The sequence below is a fragment of the Salmo salar genome, chromosome 08, assembly GCF_965601325.2.
Source record: "Salmo salar chromosome 08, fSalSal1, whole genome shotgun sequence".
Taxonomy (NCBI): domain Eukaryota; kingdom Metazoa; phylum Chordata; class Actinopteri; order Salmoniformes; family Salmonidae; genus Salmo; species Salmo salar.
In genome coordinates this window covers 6,963,048-6,990,026 of record NC_138298.1, presented here as the reverse complement: position 1 = coordinate 6,990,026, position 26,979 = coordinate 6,963,048, and the positions used below count along the sequence as shown (strand labels likewise).

The 26,979-nt window shown below is 42.8% G+C and overlaps 1 protein-coding gene and 1 non-coding gene across 3 annotated transcripts; both read left to right on the top strand.

Annotated features, from left to right (window-relative positions):
- Positions 1–139: 139 nt before the first annotated feature.
- LOC106609876 (uncharacterized) lies at positions 140–26,979 on the top strand. Of its 2 annotated transcripts, XM_045723133.2 has the most exons (9): positions 151–678; positions 8,993–9,123; positions 9,292–9,447; positions 16,084–16,242; positions 16,414–16,525; positions 16,720–16,841; positions 18,998–19,143; positions 25,774–26,056; positions 26,168–26,979. In XM_045723133.2, exons 1-9 carry the CDS (start codon positions 399–401, stop codon positions 26,819–26,821), a joined length of 2,043 nt encoding a protein of 680 aa, XP_045579089.1. In that variant the 5' UTR covers positions 151–398; the 3' UTR covers positions 26,822–26,979. The 2 variants fall into 2 exon arrangements, with proteins under 2 accessions (XP_045579091.1, XP_045579089.1); XM_045723135.2 differs by lacking the exons at positions 18,998–19,143; positions 25,774–26,056; positions 26,168–26,979 and having other exon boundaries at positions 140–678; positions 16,720–18,179.
- Positions 6,000–6,075, top strand: trnag-ucc (transfer RNA glycine (anticodon UCC)). Its single transcript has one exon. It is a non-coding gene; the product is annotated as a tRNA-Gly (tRNA).

Here is a 26,979-nt window from a genome sequence, read left to right as displayed (position 1 = left end):
TGGTTTTTGCCCTCGGGCTACAAAGCTGATTCAAATAACCAACTCATCATCAACTTTTGATCATTTGAGTCAGCTGTGATGTTCTATGGCAAAAAAACAACGTGCACCCAGGGGGGACCCCAAGAAGGGGTTTAGGAAACCTGCTCTATGGGAAGGCGGTAAGCGGCCTCACACTCCAGTAGGTGGCGGTGTGTGTACCTTTGAAGTAGTAGCAAACGGAAGTGAACAGCGACCAATAATCATTTCCAAGTTACCGTTTTTATTGTTGTTTTTCAGACATTTATTAACACCATGGACTCTTAATTGCACAGCATCGCATACTTGTCCCAGGTAGTCTTTAATTCGCGTTGGTGACCGGACTTGGTTGATAGACGTTATCTCGGTAACGTTAGCTAACAATGGCTAACTGTATGGTTCTTCACACGCAAATAGCCTCCATTATGGAGGTGCTAGCGAATGCAGCCGTGACAGAGGTCTGTAAACTCGTAGACGACGACTATGCAGTGTTTCGTTTGGAAATAACTCAAAGCCAGAAAGAAAACAGGACATTGCGGAGGAAACTACAGCTACTGGAACTGAAGGTAGCACGTGAGCGCGCAGAGACAACGCAAGATCGCGTCCTCGCCAGTCGTCCCAGAAGTGTCAAGATCCTCGACCCACACAGAGAAATGACTAGAGGTACATTTAGCAGGAGGCCTGTCGCCCGGTTCCCCTCTGGGCATGTGGCTTTAGATGTATTAAATACTTATGGTTAAAGGGAAACTTCACCACTATACATTATTTGTGGTGTTTAACCACTCATAATTCTGAGTGATGAGGTGTTAAAGAAATAATGATGCACTACAGCGGTATTTTAAAATGTTCGTTACACTGATGATGCCATCAGTTGATCGAGTGTGCTGTCTGATCTAAAAATGGAGTCGTTTTTTTGTAGCAATTATTGTGGCCCAATTTGTGTTTCGCTAATTGCACGATCACGAATAGATATGGTTGTCCCTGTTCACTAGAGCCATTGCAGGGCTTGAAATGCAGGGACATTTTCTAGTCCCATGTGAAAACTACTGGGCCAAATGAAAGAATTACTGTTCCGAGCCAAGATAACATAAAAGCAAGTTGATTGAAATTCTGAAAATTCTTCATGGGTCATTTCATGTTTCATTTGCAGTCTGCACAAGTACCTTATAGCCAACCATACCATCTGATATTTACACTGATTGTTTGGGAAACGCTTCCTGCGGTTACGTTTTATATTGTCATGGCAGACACTCGTAAAAATGAAATAAATCAAACAGCACCGGAAACCTAGGATCCTGCTCTTCTCATATTGTTTTTGTCAGAGATTACAATCGGCTGTATGAGGAGTTGTGGCTTTGCCACCCACCAGTTGATATTCCGATGATACATTTGTATTTTTTATTTCACCTTTATTTAACCAGGTAGGCCAGTTGAGAACAAGTTCTCATTTACAACTGCGACCTGGCCAAGAAAGCAAAGCAGTGCGACAAAAACAACAAATAAACGACATAGCTCATTAACAGCTTCTGGAATTAAGCTGGTTTTTAAACAATTATATAGACTACAGAATAGCATTATTAAAATATACATTTTTACCACCAAGTGATGTGTAAATTTGTCTTGACAAGCAAGCAGCTACATAGTGTAGGCCTACGTATACCTTTACTTGCTAATAATGGCATCTCTGTGTAGGATGTCTGGCGGAGGACTTTTATTCTGTGTTGGTGAAATACGTGTGCCGATATTCAACCTTGCCTCCGCTGTGAGGGGTCTAGCGTGAGTATCAGGCCATACTTAGGTGGGGCTCACTAGTCCAGTGTTGCCAACTCAGCGACTTTGTCGCTATATTTAGTGAGTATCCAGACCCCTCTAGCGACACATTTTCAAAAAAGCGACTAGCGACAAATCTAGCGACTTTTTCTGGCGTTATTGGAGACTCTGACGTGAAAGCACGTATCGTTCTTACTCTTCTCAGCGAGCAGCGGGTGCTGCCGTGGGCCCCATCCCCGTCCCAAAGCACTCACAGGCGGCCCAGTCCTCGTGCAGCAGTCCCTCCCAGCTGCGGTCAGAGCAGATGTTCACCCCTCCGCGTCCAGACTGCAAATGAATCGCGCATGCGGGAAGCCGCCGCTGGCTGATCCCGCCCTCGCTTACATTCAGGGCGGGACGTAAATGTAAAATGTTCTTTGTCTAAAAGAAATCACTGCATTTGACTCACACAGCCTCAGTCACTTACTCACCTTGTCCACTGTGTGTGTGCCTCTCTGTGACATAAGCTAAACATCTAGCTGGCTAGCTCATCATGTCTCAGTCTAAACTGTACACTCAAAAATACAGAAAGGAGTGGGAATCAAACCCTGAATTCAAAGGCTGGTTGAAGCCGTTTACTGGTGATGATACACGGGCATACTGCCTGTATTGTAAGGCTGATTTCAACGCAAACCTAGTGATGTAAAAAACACACTCAAAAGGCAAAGCCTTATAACAATTCCACCCAAAACAAGCTGCCATTTATGGTTAAAAAAAATTGACTCTGCAAAAAAGGCTGAGGCCACCATGGCATTAGCTATCACTGAACACTGTTCCATGCTGGCATGTGATCACATTGGAGAAGCATGTAGAGCTGCTTTCTCAGACTCCACTACTGCTACCCACTTCAAAATGCACAGGACAAAGTGCACAGAAATGATTAATGGTGTTCTAGCACCATACTTTATGAAAAAGTTGGTCGCAGATGTGGGTGACCAGCGTTTCAGCCTCCTCCTCCATGAGTCCACAGATGTAAGTGTTTCTAAGTACCTGGGGGTTGTGATAAGGTACTTTAGTGACACCAAGCAGACAGTTGTATAAACATTTCTGGGGCTTGTTGAGTTGGAGGGAGGAGATGCCAAATCTATAGCCCGTGTTGTGGCTTTCCCCGAGAAGTGTTGTCTTAAAAAAGAGAAACTCCTGGGAATAGGGACTGACAATGCCTCTGTTATGGCGGGGATTAACAATGGGGTCCATAAAGTGCTGAAGGAGGAGTATGGCCTCAAATATCTGGTTCTTATTCGCTGTGTGTGCCACTCTCTGCAGCTTGCTCATTTGTAGTTCTAAACATATTTAGGGTGTTTTTTACTCTTTGTCTCTCCCATGACGTTATTCCTCTCTCCTACAGCGTCCATCACAATTACATGCACATGGCCAATTATGCAAATTAGGTGATGATGTCATTTAGCGACTTTTAGGACAGCCAATAGCTACTCTCCTTACTGAGGAGTTGGCAACACTGCACTAGTCTTGACCGAGTGGGAAAGCCTTGACATTCTTGCCTCAGCTTGGAAACCGAATGCTGGTTGACAACTGTGACGCGTCAGATGTTGGCAAGATTGTAAAGGATTAAATACAAATATACATTTTCTGTTTTGGAGATTGAAAATGTACTGGCCCAAGCAGGCCATATGAAAGCATGATTAACTGTCCCGGTGAGCTCAGCAGATGTTGCCGGACCAACGGGCAGCCCTGAATGTCGAGCCCTGCACTGGACTTGTCTCAACGATGTTCCTATCTGCCTGGACATTGCAGGATATCTTGGTTGACGCAATTTCCCTGACTACAGCGTGATAGGTGCCTTACTTCCTTGTCCAATTGTGTTCCCACCCTGAAGGCAGGCTCTTCAGAGCCTCATAGATCAGGCATGGGCAACTCCAGTCCTCGAAGTTGGAGTGGTCACTTTTTCCCCTTGCAAACACAGCTGATTTAAACTAATTACGTTCTAAACTGAAGATCAGGATTAGTTGATTATTGGAGTCAGGTGTGTTAACTAGGGCTGGAGCAAAAGTGTGACACTGATCAGGCCCCGAGGACTGGAGTTACCCATCCCTGTCCTAGATCAACTGACAGTGGCAGCCAAGACCAACTGGGAAAATGAGTAAGTTGTTTTGTTTTCGGTAACTAGTTAACAATATAAGCTCTCTTTTTACACGATGCAGTGTTATTCAGTACAATTTCGTGATCAGTTCAGCCATAACAGGGCTATATTTCAGATTATTCAAAGTAGCCACCCTTTGCCTTGACAGCTTTGCACACTCTTGGCATTCTCTCAACCAGCTTCATGAGGTAGTCACCTGGAATGCATTTCAATTAACAGGTGTGGCTTCTTAAAAGTTAATTTGTGGAATTTCTTTCCTTCTTAATGTGTTTGAGATAATCCGTTGTGTTGTGACAAGGTAGGGGTGGTATACAAAAGATAGCCCTATTTGGTAAAAGACCAAGTCCATATTATGGCAAAAACAGCTCAAATAAGCAAAGAGAAATGACAGTCCATCATTACTTTACGACACGAAGGTCAGTCAATCCGGAAAATGTCAGTGTGTAGTCCCAAAAACCATCAAGAACTATGATGAAACTGGCTCTCATGAGGACCGCCACAGGAAAGGAAGACCCGGAGTTAACTCATAAATTCATTAGAGTTAACTGCACCTCAGATTGCAGCCCAAATAAATGCTTCAGAGTTCAAGTAACAGACATCTATCTCAACATCAACTATTCAGAGCAGACTATGTGAATCAGGCCTTCATGGTCAAATTGCTGCAAGAAACCACTACTAAAAGGACACCAATAAGAATAAGAGACTTGCTTGGACCAAGAAACACAAGCAATGGACGTTAGACTGGTGCAGTCCAAATTTGAGATTTTTGGTTCCAACCGCCGTGTGAGGTGTGGGGGTGCTTTGCTGGTGACAGTGATTTATTTAGAGTTCAAGGCATACTTAACCAGCATGGCTACCACAGCATTCTGCAACGATATGCCATCCTATCTGGTTTGGACTATCATTGGGACTATCATTTGTTTTTCAACAGGACAATGACTCAACACACCTCCAGACTGAGTAAGGGTTATTTCAGAGTGATTTAGTGCTGCATCAGATGACCTGGCCTCCACAATCACCCGACCTCAACCCAATTGAGATGGTTTGGGATGAATTGGACCGCAGAGTGAGGGAAAAGCAGCCAACAAGTGCTCAGCATGTGGGAACTCCTTCAAGACTGTTGGAAAAGCATTCCTCATGAAGCTGGTTGAGAGAATGACAAGAGTGTGCAAAGCTGTCAAAGGCAAAGGGTGTCTACTTTGAAGAATCTAAAATATATTTTGATTTGTTTAACACTTTTTTTGGTTTCTACTAGATTCCATATGTGCTATTTCATAATTTGTCTTCTCTATTATTCTACAATGTAGAAAATAGTAAAAAATAAATAAAAACCCTTGAATGAGTAGGTGTGTCCGAACTTGACTGGTACTGCATGCATACGTAAAAGAGCTAGGAATATCTGTACCATAATGCAGTTGTGAGCATACTGGGCATTTTATAGTGTACTACAACATCAGTCAAACTGAATTTGGATGTTGTTGGTTGAATGTTCCACGCAGGTTCCAGAATGTTCTTCAGCTGGTGAACCTCGTGTTATGGGTGTCATGGCAGCTGGTTTAGCTGGCTGTGGCGACGTTGGCAGGGATGTTGGGTTTGTGGATCTCTGACTCTGGCTCCTTTCAGACAACCGTCTGGTGCTTTCTGCGCTCCACAGCCAGGTGGACAAGCCTCTCCCGGAAGTGGTGGGTTCTGCGCTCCACAGCCAGGTGGACAAGCCTCTCCCGGAAGTGGTGGGTTCTACGCTCCACAGCCAGGTGGACAAGCCTCTCCCGGAAGTGGTGGGTTCTGCGCTCCACAGCCAGGTGGACAAGCCTCTCCCAGAAGTGGTGGGTTCTGGGCTCGTACACTTTCTTCACCACCCACTGCTTTGACCTCTTGCAGAAGATTTGTTTGAACTGCAAGTCTCCTGGAAAGACATGAAGACTGATCATGAGGATGTGTAACTGGGGCTGTTGCCGTGACCGTATTACCGCCAGTCATGAGTTATGACCACAGGGGTCAAATTTGACATGACCGTCAAGTCACGGTAATCTCCTCTTATGCGCTCTGGACATGCATTGGTAGTACTCAACTCGCCTTCCCTGTAGCTCAGTTGGTAGAGCATGGTGTTTCCGACGCCAGGGTTGTGGGTTCGATTCCCACGGGGGGCCAGCACAGACAACAACCAAAAAAAAATGTATGAAATGAAATGTATGCATTCACTACTGTAAGTTGCTCTGGATAAGAGCGTCTGCTAAATGTCTAAAATGTAAATGTCAAAATGCTAACGACCATCAGGTCACTAATGGCCTGGTACTCAGGGCTCTATTGTCCCTCTAGCCATCAATGTAAAGGCAATTAAAAATCACCCCCGAACACTTATCAAAACAGTATGTGCTTTTAAAACTCACCTCACTGTGATTGCTCAATTTGAAGAAAGAAGTTCAACAGGTTAAAACTCAGTCGAAAACATGGTCGTTGTGGGTGTTTCAAAGATTTCTCAAATCGTCAATAGCCTATAGTCGCATCATGCAGCCCATATATCTTTAGAATGCCTTAGAAATCAAAAGGTTTGTATCATTCCCAACTAAAGTTTCCAAATAACTCTAAATCTAGCCTATAGGACCTGTTTCAAATAATTACTTTTACACTCAACATAGCCACTTCATATGAACGCACTCTCACTCTGGAATTTTATTCATCTAAGTTAAATTATATTCCTCTTACTATAAAATAATGGCACAGGACTTAAGCATATCTTGTCTGCTAAATGAACAAGCCTACAGCCTTCGGTATGGCGCATGGCCAGATAACATGCAGTAGGCCAACTCATTGTTCTTCTGAAATACATTTATCATATCATGTTTCTTTAGACCTGCCTAAAATAAAATCATGGATTTATTGTGATGGTGTATATTCAATTGATTTTAGACTTTAAAAAATGTAGACGTTCCAAAGGCGTGCATCAACGGCTTGCATGGAGGCCTGGAGATGCTAAACATGGTTCTTAATTAACGGTCAGTTACCATGAGACCGGCAGTCTTTTGCATGACCATAACGGCTGAGAAAATGCCATGACTGCCACAGCCCTGTGTGTAATCATACAAGAAACCATGTTCATCTGTAAACAAAAAAAATTGGTACAGTACACTGGTATGTGTTGTTACACTCCGAGTCAATGAGGGACTGATTTTAGACCTGGGTTTCACAAAAGTATCGTAGCACTAAGATAATCTTCCGTCCATTTCGTTTCAATGGAATTAAGATCTTGGTGCTATAATGGTTTTGGGAAACCCAGCCCAAGTGGGTGCGATTAACGATCAGGTAGAACATAAAACTAGCAGGCCCCAGACCTCGTAGGGTAAGAGTTGAATACCCCTGAACCCGGATTCCCAAAAGCTTCTTAACTTCTTAAGGTTAAGTTCATTGTTTGAACCTTTGTAGGAGTATCGTTAAATCTGAGCTTTTCCCCCAAAACCATCGTTAGTAAAGTTGAACTTAAACGCTTGTTATTTACCGACTGCCTCGGACCACTCGTAGAACAGTTAAGTGCATCGTTAATGTTTTTCCCCCCCTTCTGCGACACATTATACACAGAAGATATCCTCTAAACATAGAATCCAGCTGTTTACAAATCACATTTTCCAGATAGCATCCGGCTAATTACATTGATTTGCTTTAGAATGTCTAGCCAGCGTATTATGAGAGCGAGCTAGCTAGATTTGTTTAGATAACATGTAGTTCGCTTGCTAGTAAGCTAAATCAAATATTTGATGTGTCACATGCGGCCGAATACAACAGGTGTAGACTTTAAAAATACATGTTTTATTGGTCACATACACATATTTAGCAGATGTTATTGAAGCTAGAGCGAAAGACATGTGTTCCTATCTCCAAGAGTGCATTAGTATCTAACAATTAACAACAATACACACATCTAAAAGTAAAAGAATGGAATTATCAAATATTAGGATGAGCAATGTCGGAGTGGCATAGACTAAAATACAGTAGAATAGAATACAGTATATGCATATGAAATGAGTAAAGCAGTATGTTAAAGTAATTAAGGTGATATGTACATGAATGTAGGGTTAACGTTAGCTAAGTTACCTCAGCTCGACTTCTTTTTTGCTGCACTGATCGGATGCCTTTCTCTTTGAAGTGGAAAAAAAAGGAGATGGAATAGCATCACTTTTCAACGTTCAATGACCTGGTGTAACTATGCGCTTGGAGTCAGGAAGCAGGTGCAGATGGGGAGTTTAATAAACATGAACAAGGCAGATAAACAAAACAGGAGAAGCGTATTAAACGTGAACAAAACCACTACTGCCTGATGATTGAGGCTACAGAGGGCTAAATAAAGGGGGAGTAATCAAGGTGATGAAGAAGTCCAGGTGTGCGTAATGATGGGAAGCAGATGCGTGTGATGACAGGCGTGACACCTGGCAACCTCATTAGTTGAGACTTCAGGTCTGTTTCGAAATCCTCCGGCTACAAATACTGGCATTTGGATATTTCTCAAGGAGAGAATTCACATCAACTGGCTCCACCTCTACCGGGATGGTACTACGTCTTGAAATCGCTATGAATTCTGTATATTGTGGTTCGCTTACAACCAAGAAATGCGGATGGCCCGTTGCTTCCGGTGAAATGCAGAAACGCTCATATTTGCGTGTAGTGAGGAAATTCTTGATTTTTATGAAAAATGCTATGTTAATAACATATTCATGGACATATACAGTGAAATAGAGCAGCGGTGAAATTTCCCTTTAGCCAGAATTTGGTCTTGGTCAATTTTTGGGAAGTATGCAATAAATTCCCCTGATTACTTATCTATCTTGCACAAAGACACTATCATATTCTCACCACAATTCTTGATTTACTGCATTTCCTATTATTACTAATTTGAAACAATATAATGCCTGGAACATAATATCGATCTATAAATAGTGCTGTATATTAAGAAGTAATCTGAAGTGTTACCTTACATCCTGGCCAATTCTAGACAGTGTCAATAGTGTACAATATACCGTTGAGCATTGACAGTAGCTAACCTAACCACCTCTTTTCCCCCAATCACTCTCTCAGGTGAAGGACATCTCCCTGGAGGCCACAGGAGCTTTGTGAAGCCAGCTGGACACAATACATGGAGAGATGACCAACCAATCACTGTTGATGAGGGGAGTGGAACCTCAACCCAGCAAGTTATCGTAATAGATGTCAGTGTAATGGTGTTACATTAAAATTACAGTATATCAAATGTGGCCAGTTTATTTCAGAAAGGCTCCCCTCAGATAGTCACTTGCTTACATGTACATCCTCATTTGAGCTTGTGAGACATTTAACTAATATTGTACCCGTAATAACCTCCTCTCTTCTTGTGTCAGTCTGCAGATGCAGAGGCTGTAGGTCTTAGGGTCAAGCAGGAGAGGTCTGAAGGAGAGGAGGACCCATGGCACATCCAGACTGGAGCGCCCCCTGTAGCCACGGAGGACACCACAACCGCCCCAGTGCTGCCAAGGACCCGACGCAGCATCACGGAGGTCAGTGGAACGCTGAACGCCATCAAGTCAGAGATAGACACCAAGACTTTAACTGTAACACAAAGGCTTTTACACACAGGATCTGACCACAGGTCACACCCAGAGAGACTCGGGCTGGGGAGACTGGGCTGTCTTCCTGCTCCCGGCTCAGAGTATTTACTTTACGGTAACCCGAGCCCGAGGACGTTTCATTCCCATCGGGATGCGTTAGAGACTGGCAATGATCCGTCTTGTTCTTCTACTACAGAGATGGACCCTGACAACATGCCCTTGGGTTTAGAGACACAGACTGATCTGTCTAGAGGGGATTGGAACCGGTACAGTAGTAATGTATATTCTGAAGGGTGCTTGGATGAGAAAGGGGAGGGTTTGGTTGTAGATGAAGTGAAAGTGGAGTGTGAGGATCCTCCCACATGGAATGCAGATAGTCACCTAGGATACAGACTCTCACAGGGCAGAGATTTCTTAGATTACAGGGAAAGCTTAGAGACAAATCCAAATAACACGACCCACTCCCCTTTACACACACTCAAGGATTACAACCCAGTGTCCACTTCAATGGGGTCTTCCGATTCACACGGACGCTGCCTTTTTAATCAGGTATTGAACTCAAACGACAGGGCTAGAGCCCAGGTTCAGGGAGGGGGAGCAACATCAGGCAATAGTAAAGAGAAACGGTTCCTCTGCATGTTCTGTAACAAAGGCTTCAGCTGCCTCCAGAAGGTGGAGATCCACCAGAGGGTCCACACAGGGGAGAAACCATTCAGCTGTACCCAGTGTCACATGCGCTTTGCCCAGGCTGGTGACCTGAAGAGGCACCATAGAATCCACACAGGGGAGAAACCCTACAACTGCCCCCAGTGTGAGAAGAGCTTTTCCCGCCAGCACCATCTGAAGATGCACCTGAAGGTCCACACGGGAGAAAGGCCGTTCGCGTGTGCGCACTGTGGGAAGAGGTTCTCAGAGAAGAGCTACCTCAGAATACACCAGAAGAAAAAGCATTCCACTCTATAACATAAAGTAACCATTCCACTTGATGGGGTCTGACATTTAGGTCAAACCCTACTTTAACCCCTTACACTTGTGGGAATTGGCCTATATGGATGGAGCTAAATTGAAATGTTTCTTACAGAAGAAATAGGGAAAGCATATGCATAACCATGGTAGAAATCAACAGTTTGGAGATTATGTGAAAATGATTAGACTAAAAGTGAGGACACAACAGTTCACCTGACACAAGACTGAATCCAAACATTACACTGTTGATTTTATGCGCATTTTACATTTACTCTGCCGCATATGTTTAAAACAAAATCAGAAAATACTCTGGATACTTTCAGTAACATAATAAGAATATTCCTGGAAAATGTAGGGTAGGTGCAACATAAGACAAAAAAATCACAAGGATTTGAGTGAGGTCTAATTGGTGTTTCCAAGTGGCAACACACCTCTCCAAAGTGTACACAGTTCCTAAGTAATGTCAATGCACTTTTATATCTTAAAGAAGTCTTCAACTTGAAGGTGATATTTTTAGCACTCCTAGCTGTGCCGGTGAGGAACTGGAGCAAGCACACTTGTAGTGGTTTTGTTTGGAACACAACCCTGCATCCCAGCCTTTACACAATTACTGTTGTTTAAGCAATCCAAAAACGGTCCTTTTACAAAGCACGATCTGGGTCAGGTGTTCATCATTTGACACCTTGCTCTAATGCCAACATGAATTATAAAAGCTAAATTATAAAATATGTCTTACAGTGTTGGGACGGAATAGAGTCGTAAGTAAATTCAAATGCGTGGTCCGCGGCAAATCTTCACAATACAACAAATAGGCTCATTCTGTTCAGGACAACCCAGGATATAATGCCATGTCATCTTGTAACTAGGGCTGTTGCAGTGACCATATTACTGCCACACTAGCAGTCATGAGTCATGACTGCAGTAAAATTCCACTTGTCATGGTAATCTCACTTTATGCACTCTGGACATGCTTTGGTAGTACCCAACTTGCTAACAACCATCAGGCCCTAATGGCTCTATTGTCCCTCTAACATCACATCAAAACAGAACGCCTATAGTACTTTTAAAACTCACCTCACTGTGATAATCAAATTTGAAGAAAGAATTCAACAGCAGGTTGAAACAGTGTGAAACATGGTTGTTATGGATGTTGTTTCAAATCCTAACAACGAAATGGACAGCACTTTCTAAGGTGATGATTCATTGAAAACACCCGTACACATAGAGTTTATGCATAGGGATATGAGCCTAAACCCGAAAAAAAAAACGGAATTATGATTGTGCCTTTTATACAGTACATAGCCTACCGCATATTACGCATGGCAGAAAAACATTTCAAAAACTGTGTGGCCTGTATTATACTGGATAGATTGGCTACTTTATGCTACGCTCCATGAGTCGGGGAGAGAATGTAGGCGATGCTGTTGGTTCATTGATGGTTTGTGCAGTGCGGCTTACACGTTAGCCTACAATTAGTGAATTTGTATTTGATTTTGAATAGCCCAGTTATAGGGCATTTTTTAAATATTTTAATAATTAATTGGGTCACACATTACCTTTAGCTATACATCTCTCACCGCCATGCGTTTCCATCTCCTCCTCGGTCTAATTTATTCCTTTCTCGAGCGCGCAGACGGGCTGTCAACCGTTTAGTGAAATATGTTTCACTATCGATGTTCCCCAACAGATTTCAATTGGTTTCCCAAATGAAACACTGGGCAGCTGCAGGAACAAGGTTGGTGTCCTCCATTCGCTACAGATGAAATACATTTTTTTCCTCGGCCACTGTTGATAATGGCCATTCTAAATCGACATTTGACATATTAGTAAAGACGAGATTAATTTGCGAATAGTCTGATGGGTGAAAATATGATCACTTGATGAGAACAGCTGTGCAGCCTGAGGCAAGGAACAGAGAACAAGCTTTTTTTTCCTTTCTACTTTCTCAAATCATCAATATCCTGTAGTCACACCATGCAGCCCATATGTTTTGCTTTCTAAGGTTTGTATCATTCAAAACTAAAGTTGCCAAATAACTAAAAAACTAGCATTTAGGACCTGTTTCAATTGATAACTTTTACGCTCAACATAGCCACTTCATATGCGCAGTAATTGGAAAAATATTACTTAGCTGAATAAAATAAGTTAAATAATATTCTTCTTACTGTAAAATAAAACAAAATGGCACAGGACAGCGTATATTGTCAGCTAGACTTAACAAGCCTACAGCCTATGGCATGGAGCATAGCCAGATAACATAGGTCTACAGTAGGCCAACTCATTCTCTGTTCTTCTGAAATACATTTTCTTCATATCATGTTTATTTAGACCTGACTAAAATAAATGGATTTATTGTGATGGTGTATATTCAATTCATTTATTATACTTTTTTTTAATGTAGATGTTACAAAGGCCCGCAACGGCAGCTTGTATGGGCGGAGGCCTGGACATGCTAAACGTGTTTATGTCAATTACCGTGAGACCTGCATACTTTTGCATGACAATAACCGACTGACAAAATTTCATGACCACAGCCCTCTTAATTTTCAGCATTTCCCTCAATTTACATTCCCCTCACTCAGACAATAAAAACATTTGCAAAAGTAGCCCAATTAGCAGGATGGAGGGAGGCATCTTCTTGTAGTGTAGTGCTCAAGTTCAGAACGTCAGTCAAAACCCATTCAGAGACCCTGAGCTCCGACGTCATGTATAGCATGTTACTGTACAGCCACTTCATTCCAATGTAAGTGCTTATCAGTGTCAAAATCTTACATTTTCAACCTGGGTAGGAGTGTAAGGGTTAAAGAAAAAAAAACATTTTAATTGTCAAGAGAAAAGCTCCACAGATGCATTTGGAATAAGGAGAGTTACATATTTCATTATTAAATATTCCTGAGTATAATATTGCATCCAGACATTATGTAATATACACTGAGTATACCAAACATTACTAACTCCTTCCTAATATTGAGTTGCGCACCCCCCCTCCCTCCCTCCCCTTTGCACTCAGAACAGCCTCAATTCATAGAGGCTGGCCCATGTTGACTCCAATGCTTCCCACAGTTGTCAATTTGGCTGGATGGGTGGTGGACCATTCTTGATACACACAGGAAACTGTTGAGCATGAAAAACCCAGCAGCCTTGCAGTTCTTGACATAAACCAGTGTGTCAGATCTTTTGTCTTGCCCATTCACCCTCTGAATGACACACACACACGTCCCAATTGTCTCAAGACTCCTTTAACCTGTCTCCTCCCCTTCAACACTGACTGAAATTGATTTATCAAGTGACTTCAATAAGGGATCCTAGCTTTATCTGGTCAGTCTATGTAATGGAAAGAGTTCTTAATGTTTTCTACACTGTGTGTAAGGCATATATATAAGCCTAAAAAGTCTGTTACATATTGTGTTTGTACTGTGTAGGCTATAATGTTCACAAATGCCTATTTCTTTACTTCCATTCAACTACTTCATCCCCCCCCCCCAGACACGTTTAATGAGAAAATGAATGTAGTTTATCAAGTTCATGCAGAATTATGTACATGTGTGGTTTTCATATGGTGTATTTAAAACTTGTTTATGTTTAATAAACACAAAAATGGGACTTTTCATTTTGAGACTCTCTTTAGTATACAGTCGTGGCCAAAAGTTTTGAGTGACACAAATATACATTTTCACAAAGTCTGCTGCCTCAGTTTGTATGATGGCAATTTGCATATACTCCAGAATGTTATGAAGAGTGATCAGATGAATTGCAAAGTCCCTCTTTGCCATGCAAATGAACTGAATCCCCCCCAAAAACATTTCCACTGCATTTCAGCCCTGCCACAAAAGGACCAGCTGACATCATGTCAGTGATTCTCTCGTTAACACAGGTGTGAGTGTTGATGAGGACAAGGCTGGAGATCACTCTGTCATGCTGATTGAGTTCAAATAACAGACTGGAAGCTTCAAAAGGAGGGTGGTGCTTGGAATCATTGTTCTTCCTCTGTCAACCATGGTCACGTGCAAGGAAACAAGTGCCGGCATCATTTCTTTGCACAAAAAGGGCTTCACAGGCAAGGATATTGCTGCCAGTAAGATTGCACCTAAATCAACCATTTATCAGATCATCAAGAACTTCAAGGAGAGCGGTTCAATTGTTGTGAAGAAGGCTTCAGGGCAAGCGCCAGGACTGTCTCCACCAGTACAGAGCTTGCTCAGGAATGGGAGCAGGCAGGTGTGAGTGCATCTGCACGCAGAGTGAGGCGGAGACTTTGAGGATGGCCTGGTGTCAAGAAGGGCAGCAAAGAAGCCACTTCTCTCCAGGAAAAACATCAGGGACAGACTAATATTCTGCAAAAGGTACAGGGATTGGACTGCTGTAAAGTAATTTTCTCTGATGAATCCCCTTACCGATTGTTTGGGGCATCCGTAAAAAAGCTTGTCCGGAGAAGGCAAGGTGAGCGCTACCATCAGTCCTGTGTCATGCCAACAGTAAAGGATCCTGAGACCATTCATGTGTGAGGTTGCTTCTCAGCCAAGGGAGTGGGCTCACTCACAATTTTGCCTAAGAACACAGCCATGAATAAAGAATGGTACCAACACATCCTCCGAGAGCAACTTCTCCCATCCATCCAGGAACAGTTTGGTGACGAACAATGCCTTTTCCAGCATGATGGAGCACCTTGCCATAAAGCAAAAGTGATAACTAAGTGGCTCTGGGAACAAAACTCTCCAGACCTTAATCCCATTGAGAACTTGTGGTCAATCCTCAAGAGGTGGGTGGACAAACAAAAACCCACAAATTCTGACAAACTCCAAGCATTGATTATGCAAGAATGGGCTGCCATCAGTCAGGATGTGGCCCAGAAGTTAATTGACAGCATGCCAGGGTGGATTGCAGAGGTCTTGAAAAAGAAGGGTCAACACTGCAAATATTGACTCTTTGCATCAACTTCATGTAATTGTCAATAAAAGCCTTTTACACTTATGAAATGCTTGTAATTATACTTCAGTATTCCATAGTAACATCTGACAAAAATATCTAAAGACACTGAAGCAGCAAACTGTGGGAATGAATGTGTCATTCTCAAAACTTTTGGCCACGACTGTACATGACATCTGATCTCACCCTATTCTGCATACACCTAACTATGCTTTATACCCAATATACACTTACTAAATGTACCTACACTAACAAATACCTACTGTACACCTCAAAATAGTTTAGTCAGGTTAGTCTAATGATGACTTATCATAGCCAACTTATTTTTTACCAACAACATATGTCTACCATTATAATAATGCAATTTAAAATCAAAAAGGACCAGACAAAACAGGACATATAAAGAGTTAGGGGTTGGGTAGAGGATATGAACCTGGTTTAGGGTAAGGGTTTAGGTTGGGCGAACATAGAGGAACTAGGAAGGCACAAAAGGGGAGGGGGGTGACAGAGTCAATCATGGACACTAGGCTATATCATAGGTTTAACAGCAATGAAGCTATTCTGTAACTACAGTATAGGACTCGAATGTAGTGGGGATGGGTAAATACTCCATGTTGAAGTGTTTTTATTATCTGTGCCTAACTACCTGAGTAAGTGTATGTCTGTGTAATCTGTATCACCTGTCTCTTCCAGGAGGAGGGTCCAGAGGTGCTGCTGGTGAAGGAGGAGGGGTGTGAGGAGAGTCTTGGGAACCCTGAGGGGACCATGGTCATGGAGGACAACCAGACTACACCTCCTGAACCCACAGAGGAACCAGCTGAGCAGCACAGGACCACACACAGTCTCACTGAGGTTAGCCTTTGAATTATCAAACCATTAAAGAGTGTCAAGTAATCAAATCAACTAACATGTTTGCATAGTACTCATAGAAATCCCTCATTGCCCAATCAGAAGATGCTCCGTAGCAGGGTGCTCATATCAGATTTCTTGATCCAACATCCTCTCACTCTGTATCTCTTACAGTCAGTAGACATGGAGGATGGGAAGCCTGATCTGCTGCTGGTCAAAGAGGAGACAATAGAAGATGGACCAGAGAGCATTGATCTGCTGAGTGGACTAAAGATGGGGGAGCAAGGTAAGGGAGAAATACATATAGCCTACATACAGTAATAGATCTTCAATGGGAATACTGATACGCCTGGCTATTATTTTCATTCATAAAATCAATACAACAAAATATTTACTTCACCAGGTAATTGACTCAAAACTAAATGTGTAGAGTTTCCTCTGACATGTTTGTAAAGTATATTTTGTAACCTCTTCTTGCAGGTGGTTGGTTGGAGGCTAACAGAGGAGACTGGACAGCCACCTTGGATTCCCAGACAGGTGCATCCAAGGGCTCAGGGGATGACATCACTGTACAGTCCAGGACCAGAGGCGACATAGTGGAGGTCAGTGGATGGGACAGCATCCTCAACTCTGGGCTGGGGTACAACACTGTTAACCACAGACAGAAACAGACAGTCGAACACAAAACGACATCTGAATTTAGTCTCCATGACAACAGACTGGCTGAGACCTGGGCGAGGCGTAGACTTGGTCTCCGGGGACGGGGAGGTGTCAGTTTGTGGCGGAAGAGAATAGAAATGGACTCAGCAAGTGATGCTCCGTCCTGCTCCTATAGTTGTGATTCAGAGAGACTGATGGAGCCTCAGGTTAACCCCCTAACAGGTGCTGCCTTCAGCCTGCCTTCTATAGGATCTATCAACTGGAACATGGACCCTGAGACAACACAGACTCTCCCTGGCCTTCATCCTCCTCACACTCTCCTAATGTTAAACCAGACCTCAGACAATGCCAGTGCCTCAACACTAAATGGCTACACAAGCCCATTGACAAATGACAGTAGTAGAGATGCAATCAGTAAAGGTGGCTGCGCCAAAGAGAAGAGCTTCCCGTGTTCATTCTGTGAGAAAGCCTTCAGTTTCCCCAAACAGGTGGAGATCCACCAGAGGATTCACACGGGGGAGAAACCATTCCTCTGCCACCTATGCCGGGTCAGTTTCTCCCACTCCTCCAGCCTGAAGAGGCACCAGAGGGTCCACACCGGGGTGAAACCCTTCAGCTGTACCCAGTGTCACATGCGCTTTGCCCAGGCTGGTGACCTGAAAAGGCACCAGAGGGTCCACACAGGGGAGAAACCATACAGCTGTACTCAGTGTGAGAAGAGGTTCTCCCACCAGCACAAGCTGAAGATGCACCTGAAGGTCCACACGGGAGAGAGGCCATTCGCCTGTACGCACTGCGGGAAGAGGTTCTCAGAGAAGAGCTACCTCAGGATACACCAGCAGAAAAACCATTCCACTCTATAACATAGAAAGTAACCTTTCCACTTGTTAGACGTTTAGATCAAACCCTGCATTAAACACAAAGATTAATTTTCATTGTCAACAGAAAATAGCCACAGATACATTTGGAATAACAAGATTAACAGATTTCAGTGTTAAATATTCCATGGTAGAATATTGCATCCAGACATTGTGTGCTATATAATCCTAAAAAGTCTGTTACATATTGTTTGTACTGTGTAGGATATATGATGTTCACAAATGCATATTTCTTTACTTCCATTCAACTATTAAATGTTTTTCCCAAGACACTTTCTAATGAGAAAATGAATAAAGTATATCAAGTACATGCTGATTTAGTTGAGACGTATGTGGTTTTCATATGGTGTATTCAAAACTTGTTTATGTTTAATAAACACAAAATGGGACTTTTCATTCTAACACTTTCATTGAGACTCTCTTTAGTATACATCACATCTGATCTCACCCTATTCTGTATACACCCGACAGTGCTTTATAACCATTATACACTTACTAAATATACCCACACACTAACAAACACCTACTGTACACGTCAAAATAGTTTAGTCAGGTTTGTCTGATGGTGACTTGACTGATCATAGCTGACTTATTTACCCACAACATATTTATGTAGTGGGGATGGGTAAACACTCCATGTCTGTGTGTACGTACCCGAGGGAGTGTACAATGAGTATACCAAACATTAGGAACACCTTCCTAATATTGAGTTGCACCCCCCCCCCCCTTTGCCCTCAGAACTGCCTCAATTCGTCAGGTCATGGACTCTACACGGTATTGAAAGTGTTCCACAGGGATGTTGAACCATGTTGACTCCAACGCTTCCCACAGTTGTATCAAGTTGGCTGGATGTCCTTTGGGTGGTGGACCATTCTTGATACACACAGGAAACTGTTGAGCATGAAAAACCCAGCAGCGTTGCAGTTCTTGAGATAAACCGGTGTGCCTGGCACCTACTACCATACCCCGTTCATAGGCACATTCACCCTCTGAATGGCACACATGCACAATGCATGTCTCAATTGTCTCGAGGCTTAAAAATCTTTTTTTAACCTGTCTCCTCCCTTTCAACTACACTGATTGAAGTGGATTTAACAAGTGACATCAATAAGGGATCGTAGCTTTCAACAGGATTCACCTAGTGAGTCTGCCATGGAAAGAGCAGGTATTCTTAATGTTTTGTAAACTCAGTTGATGTCTGTATCACCTGTCTCTTCCAGGAAGAGGAGGGTCCAGAGGTGCTTCTGGTGAAGGAGGAGGGGTGTGAGGAGGGTCTGGGGAACCCTGAGGGGAGAACCAGACTACACCTCCTGAAGCCACAGAGGAACCAGCTGAGCAGCACAGGACCACACACAGTCTCACTGAGGTGAGCCCACTGTGAACTACTGTCTGAATGGTATTAGGTCAGGGTCTATATCCACAAAGCCTCTCAGAGAAGGAGTGCTGATCTAGGATCAGTTTAGCCTTTTAGATCACAATGAATACGGTTATTTGTAAAGATCTTAGATCAACACTCCTAGTCTTAGACGCTTTGTGGATACGGGCCCGGGTCTTGACAAATTTTGTGTAGAACCATGCCGGGATTCTGGCAATGAATCCCTTTATCCACTTCCCCAGAGTCAGGTGGATACCATTTTTACGTCTCTACATCCAGTATGCAGGAAGTTAGAGGTAATTTCATGAGCCAATGCAAACTATACCATATTTTGTTACATTACAGCCTTATTCTAAAATGGATTCAATATTTTTTTTTTCTCAATCTACACACAATACTCCATAATGACAAAGCAAAAACTGTTTTTTAGACCTTTGCTAGGAGACTCGAAATTGAGCTCAGGTGCATCCTGTTTCCATTGATCATCCTTGAGATGTTTCTACAACTTGATTGGAGTCCACCTGTGGTAAATTCATTGATTGGACATGATTTGGAAAGGCACACACCTGTCTATACAAGGTCCCACAGTTGACAGTGCATGTCAGAGCAAAAACCAAGCAGAGGTTGAAGGAATTGTCCGTAGAGCTCCGAGACAGGATTTTGTCGAAGCACAGATCTGGGGAAGGGTACTAAAAAATGTCTGTCGCATTGAAGGTCCTCAAGAACACAGTGGCCTCCATCATTCTTAAATGGAATACGTTTGGAACCACCAAGACTCTTCCTAGAGCTGGCCACCCCGCCAAACTGAGCAATCGGGCCTTGGTCAGGGAGGTGACGAAGAACCCAATGGTCACTCTTACAGAGCTCCAGAGTTCCTCTGTTTAGAAGGGAGAACCTTCCAGAAGGACAACCATCTCTGCAGCACTCCACCAAACAGGTCTTTATGGTCTTTATGAGTGGCCAGACGGAAGCTACTCCTCAGTAAAAGGCACGACAGCACGCTTAGAGTTTGCCAAAAGGCCCCTAAAGGACTCTCAGACCATGAGAAACAAGAGTCTCTGGTCTGATGAAACCAAGATTGAACTCTTTGGCCTGAACCGTTTCCACATTTTGTTACGTTAGAGCCTTATTCTAAAATAACCACCATAAAAGAAGTCATTTTTGGGGGTGTGGAACGAACACCTGACTTTAGACGGAATTAGGAATTTTCGAATCTGACTTCTCTGTGGCCGTGTACGGAAATTGGCTTTCCGGGCCGGGTGTCAGTTAAACTACAATACCAAAGCAATTCATATCTTGCAATAAAATACTTTATCCTCAAGAGAAGACAGGTTAAATGTAAAAATAAAAGGCATAATGTTCTCGTACTTAAACAGTCCTGATCAGATAGGTCTAGACAATATCCAAAACAACTAACAATACACTGAATTCATACATTTTCAGTAATTTACAACACAATACCACAAAAATATTTTTCAATCTGGGAGGTCAACTCAATAAAGTATTCGATAATTTCGCTGTGTATTTTGGATGCCATTAAAATGTACCAGAAGCCGCCAGAAGAGAGCTCGTTCTGCAAAAAGTTCTTAACCTGTGGGATCCTGGATGGCTACTTTTTCTATTTGGCTGGCTACTCCATGTGCTTGTGGAAAACACTGAGCCCTACCATGGACGTCCGGTGTCGGTTGGTGCTCAGTCGGTGAGGATGCTTGTTACAGTAAATGGAAAGAGGGTAGGTGGTCCATGTCATGGGAGGTGTCGGGAGAGATGACATTCACTTGAGACAGAGAGAGGGGGAGTGTGAGGGGTTGTCCAGATTGTTTTTGCAGTCTTGCTTTAACCACCAGACAACAGAAAGATGAGCTGAACATAACAGTATGCCAGTGGAAGGGAGGACAGTAGCAGGTGACCCAACTGTGGTTTGTGACTATGATTTCCAATTGTAGCCAATCCAATTGCAGTAATTCTGTTACCAATTTGGTAACAGAATTGCAAGTTTCAATCCCTTAATAATTCATAAACTTGATATCAGCAAAAATAATAACTAATTGGTACAGTAAGTCTACTTTTACATGTTACTTTTGACCTGTTATTATCCTTCCTCCTCGTGAGTGTAAACTGTGTAACAAGAGTTTCTAAGTAGCCTTATCAGACATAGGAGTGTCCACAATGGGGAGAAATCGTAGCAGTGTGCCTTCAGATGTACACAGGGGATGTCTGGAAACCATTATTGAGCTGACATATTAGTTATCATGTGAAATGTCTCGGGGTAAGAGGGTAATTCATCCCCCTTGGCGTTTTTCCTATTTTGTTGCATTCCAACCTGTAATTTAAATCGATTTGTATTTGTATTTCATGTAATGAACATACTCCAAATTGATGAAGTGAAATGAAAAAAAATAACTTGTTTCCAATTTTTTTTTAAGTGGTGCGTGCATATGTATTCAAACCCTTTGCTATGAAGCCCCTAAATAAGATCTGGTGCAACCAATTACCTTCAGAAGTCACACAATTTGTTAAATAAAGTCCACCTGTGCGCAAACTAAGTGTCACATAATCTGAGTATATATATGCCCCAGAGTCTGGAACGCCACTAAGCAAGCGGCACCATGAAGACCAAGGAGCTCTCCAAACAGGTCAGGGACAAAGTTGTGCAGAAGTACAGATGAGGGATGGGTTATAAAAATGTATCAAACTTTGAACATCCCACGGAGCACCATTAAATCCATTGTTAAAAAATGGAAAGAATAGTTATGCACGCTCAAGTTTTCTGTTTTATTTCTTGTTTGTTTCACAATAAAAAATATTTTGTATCTTCAAAGTGGTAGGCATGTTGTGTAAATCAAATGATACAAAATCCCCAAAATCTATTTTAATTCCAGGTTGTAAGGCAACAAAATAGGAAAAATGCCAAGGGGGTGAATACTTTCGCAAGCCACTGTATCACTCAACAACCCCTTTGTTTACTTTTCATTTGAAACGGGCTTGTGTAAATATGTTTTTAGAGAAACTAAACCTAGGCTAGAACAAGGTCATTTGAATATTTAACATACTGAGGTGATGTACACTGAACAAAAATATAAACTCAACATGTAAAGTGTTGGTCCCATGTTTTATGAGCTGAAATAAAAGATCCCGGAAATTGTCCATAAGCACAAAAGCTTATTTCTCTAAAATGTGTTTACATCTGTGTTAGAGAGCATTTCTCCTTTGCCAAGATAATCCATCTACCTGACAGGTGTGGCATATTAAGAAGCTGATTAAACAGCATGATCATTACACAGGTGCAGTTTGTGCTGGGGACAATAAAAGGTCACTCAACACACAAAATTGCCCAAGTTTAACTTTTCCCCCGATGCCTTGAGATGGATGAAGGCAGAACTCAGTGTGTCAGAGTGAGCAATGAGCTGTCGCCCACTCTTAGCTATGATGTGGGCGTGCCTCAAGGGTCAATACTGGTGCCCCTCCTGTTCAGCCTGTACATTAATGATCTGCCTTCTGTCTGTACTGGGTCTGAAGTTCAAATGTATGCAGATGATAGTGATATATGTGCATGCAAAGAGCAAACAACAAGCTGCACAAGAACTCACTACTGTAATGGTCCAGGTTACAAAGTGGCTCAGTGACTCGTGTTTGCATCTCAATGTGAAAACAACTGTTTGCACGTTCTTCACAAAGAGGGCAACAGATGCTACTGAGCCAGATGTCTATGTGTCAGGGGAGAAGCTCCAGGTGGCATCTGATTTGAAGTACCTTGGAATCATACTTGATTCCAACCTCTCTTTTAAAAAGCATGAGAAAAAGGTAATTCAAATAACCAAATTCAACCTAGTTAATTTCCGATTTATACGAAATTGTTTGACTACAGAGGTAGCAAAACTGTACTTCAAATCTATTATACTCACTTAACATACTGCTTGACTAGTTGGGCCCAAGCTTGCTGTACAACATTAAAACCCATTCAGTCTGTCTACAAACAGGCTCTCAAAGTGCTTGATAGGAAGCCCAATAGCCATCATCACTGTTACATCCTCAGAAAGCATGAGCTCCTGAGTTGGGAAAATCTTGTGCAATACACCAACGCATGTCTTGTATTCAAGATCCTAAATGGCCTGGCTCCCCCTCCACTCAGTATTTTTGTTAAACAGAAAAGCCAAACATATGGCAGTAGATCCACAAGGTCTGCCATGAGGTGACTGTATAGTTCCCTTAAAAAGCGCCTTTAGTAAATCCGCTTTCTCTGTGAGAGCTTCCCATGTCTGGAATACACTGCCATCAGACACACATAACTGCACCACATATCACACTTTCACAAAATGCATGAAGACATGGCTAAAGGTCAATCAGATTTGTGAACATAATCCCTAGCTGTGTATTGCCGCTTTCCATGTTGTCTGTTATCTGTAGCTTGTGAGGTATGGAAACACTTTGTTGCTTTTATGGACTTTGTCTTGTTGATTTTTGTTCTATGTTGCTCTGTCTGTATGCTATGTCTTGCTTGTCCTATGTTGCTCTGCGATTGTCTATATTGTAATTGTTTTTAATAACCTGCCCAGGGACTGCGGTTGAAAATTAGCCGGCTGGCTAAAACCGGCACTTTTACTGAAACGTTGATTAATGTGCACTGTCCCTGTAAAAATTAAATAAACTCAAACAACGCCACAGAAGTCTCAAGTTTTGAGGGAGCGTGCAATTGGCATGCTGACTGCAGGAATGTCCACCAGAGCTGTTGCCAGATAATTGAATGTTCATTTGTCTACCAAAAGCCACCTCCAATGTCAATTTAGAGAATTTGGTAGTACATCCAACCGGCATCACAACCGCAGACCACGTGTAACCACACCAGCCCAGGACCTCCACATCCGGCTTATTCACCTGCGGATTGTCTGAGACCAGCCATCCGGACAGCTGATGAAACCGAAGAATTTCTGCACAAACTGTCAGAAATCGTCTCAGGGAAGCTCAGCTGCGTGCTCGTCGTCCTCACCAGGGTCTTGACTTGATTGCAGTCTGACATCGTGACTGACTTAAGTGGGAAAATGCACACCTTCGATGGCCACTGGCATGCTGGAAAAGTGTACTCTTTGCGGATGAATCCCGGTTTCAACTGTACTGGCCAGATGGCAAAAAGCGTGTATGGCGTCGGGTGGGCGAATGGTTTGCTGAAGTGATGAGATCCTGAGGCCCATTGTCGTGCTATTCATCCGCCGCCATCACCTCATGTTTCAGTATAATGCAATGACCCCATGTCGCAAGGATCGGTACACAATTCCTGGAAGCTGAAAATGTCCCAGTTCTTCCATGGCCTACATACTCACCATACATGTCACCCAATTGAGCATGTTTGGGATGTTCTGGATCGACACGTACGACAGCGTGTTTCAGTTCCCGCCAATATCAAGCAACATCGCACAGCCATTGAAGAGGAGTGGGACAACATTCCACAATCAACTGCCTGATCAACTCTATGGGAAGGAGATGTGTTGCGCTGCATGAGGCAAATGGTGGTCACGCCAGATACCGACTGGTTTTCTGAAACAGACCCTACTTTGTTTTAAAAGGTATCTGTGACCAATATATGCATCTGTATTCCCAGTCATGTGCAAGCCATAGATTAGGGCCTAATTTATTTATTTCAATTGACTGATTTCCTTATATGAACTGTAAAATCATATTTTTGTTCAGTGTAGATGGAATAAAGTAATTATTATTTTCTACTCTATTGTTGCTAACACACTGTTCTTTCTAAACAAGTGTGCTCTGAGCTTGAAATATGATGATCATAGGAGATTTGATGTGTAATGTAATAAGCAGTTCTGCATTTCAAAAGGACAGCGTGCAGCATACCCTTTTCATTTAACCACACCCTTTGGGCTATGACGTCATGTCGCCAACCAATAAGATCCTTTCTCTTCAGTAAAGCAGAGGCCAAGAGATTAGTGTTGTTTTCATGCTTAAACACTAACAGCGATTCTTGAAGCACCAGCTCTGAAACCATTAACACTTGTAGCCAATGCATTCACCAAGTGTGCCAAACTGAATGCACGTTCTCTGCTTTACACTCAGTTTGCAATTTAATAACATACTTCTAGCAAAACTGTAAACATTGGTCTCTACATTGCTACACTATTTTGCCAATTGCCTTTCCACATTGACACATGTGAAAACACTTTTAGATAATGAGTTCACTTACAAATCAGAGCTTGAGCACTATAAATAGGCCACAGGTAAACATTTGGTTTGGACAACAATGGAGGCCAATATTGGACAGAGAGTAAGAGGGGTGAGAACTAGAGGAGGTGAAGAAGTAAGAGGAGGAGGAAGAGGTGAAGTAGGACGGGGAGAAGGAGAGGACTGTGAAGAGGAAGAGAAAGGGGAGTCAGGAACACAATAACTGATGAAATCAGAGCGACTGTGGTTGACCATGTTGTCAACCATGGGATGAGCATGAGGGAGACTGGGCAACGGGTTCAACCAAATCTGAGCCACTATACTATTGCAGGTATCATTAGGATATTTCGAAATTAGATTAAGTGCTGTAGTCTTACTGGTACAGTAATATGTACTGTACTTTCATAATGAGAAGGATCTATCACTAAAACCATTCAAATGTTTTTACAGAACTGCAAGAAAACCAGTATCTGGTGGAAGAGGTCGACTGTTCACCCCAGAGCAGGAGACCCACATTGTAAATATGGTCATTGCAAATGACTGCATCAGACTCAGAGAACTGCAGGACCACATAATGGCAGATAACACCATATTCCAAAACATCAACAGAGTGAGTCTCTCTGCACTGTCTCGTCTACTGAAACGCAATAGAATTAGGATGAAGCAGCTGTACAGAGTCCCTTTCGAAAGAAACTCAGACCGTGTAAAACAACTGAGATATGAATATGTGCAGGTAAGTTATACTATCCTATCATTGGTACTGGATCTGGAAGTGTATGGTGCGACATCATATTGACTGATCCCTGTCTTTTCGTACTGTGCTACATTGTTTTGTCTCTTTCAGAGAGTCATGGAGCTCGAAGCAGATGTAGTGCATCATGAGCTAATATATGTGGACGAGGCAGGTTTCAACCTTGCAAAAACACGGAGGCGCGGCAGAAATATCATTGGACACCGTGCCATCATCAACGTCCCGGGACAACGTGGTGGCAACATAACAATGTGTGCAGCTATTAGTCAAAACGGCGTCCTTCACCATCATGCAATCCTAGGTCCATACAACACTGCACACATTATCACATTTCTGGACACCCTCCATAACAGACTAATCCCTAATGACCAGGGGCCAGAACAGACCAGGTACGTTATCATCTGGGATAATGTTAGTTTCCACCGGGCTGCTGTGGTCCGCAATTGGTTCACAGGTCACCCACTTTTCATCTCACTCAATCTCCCCCCATACTCTCCGTTCTTGAATCCTATCGAAGAATTCTTCTCTGCATGGCGTTGGAAGGTGTACGATCGCCAGCCCCACCAACGCATACCACTTCTACAGGCAATGGAGGAGGCTTGTGGAGACATCGATCAGGGGTCATGCCAGGCCTGGATACGGGACTCCAGGCGATACTTCCCACGCTGCCTAGCTCAAGACAACATCACATGTGATGTGGATGAAGTCTTATGGCCAGACCCACAAAGGCGGCGAGATTTAGCCTAATTTTCTTCTGTTCTTTTTTTTCTAGCACCAATGTTTTTGTTTTCTTCTACTGCGCTTTTGTTGTTTGAGGAGTGTTAGAACATTGAGGGGGAAAAACACCTTTTCCTCCTTATTTGTATTGATAGTGTGTTATGTTCGGAATACACATCCATACTTTA

Excerpts from the sequence above, each read along its gene's own strand:
- LOC106609876 (XM_045723133.2), top strand. The coding sequence starts at position 399 with ATGGCTAACTGTATGGTTCTTCACACGCAAATAGCCTCCATTATGGAG. Across the intron at positions 9,448-16,083 it reads CCCGACGCAGCATCACGGAG|GAGGAGGGTCCAGAGGTGCT; the intron begins GTCAGTGGAACG and ends TGTCTCTTCCAG. Across the intron at positions 16,243-16,413 it reads CCACACACAGTCTCACTGAG|TCAGTAGACATGGAGGATGG; the intron begins GTTAGCCTTTGA and ends TATCTCTTACAG.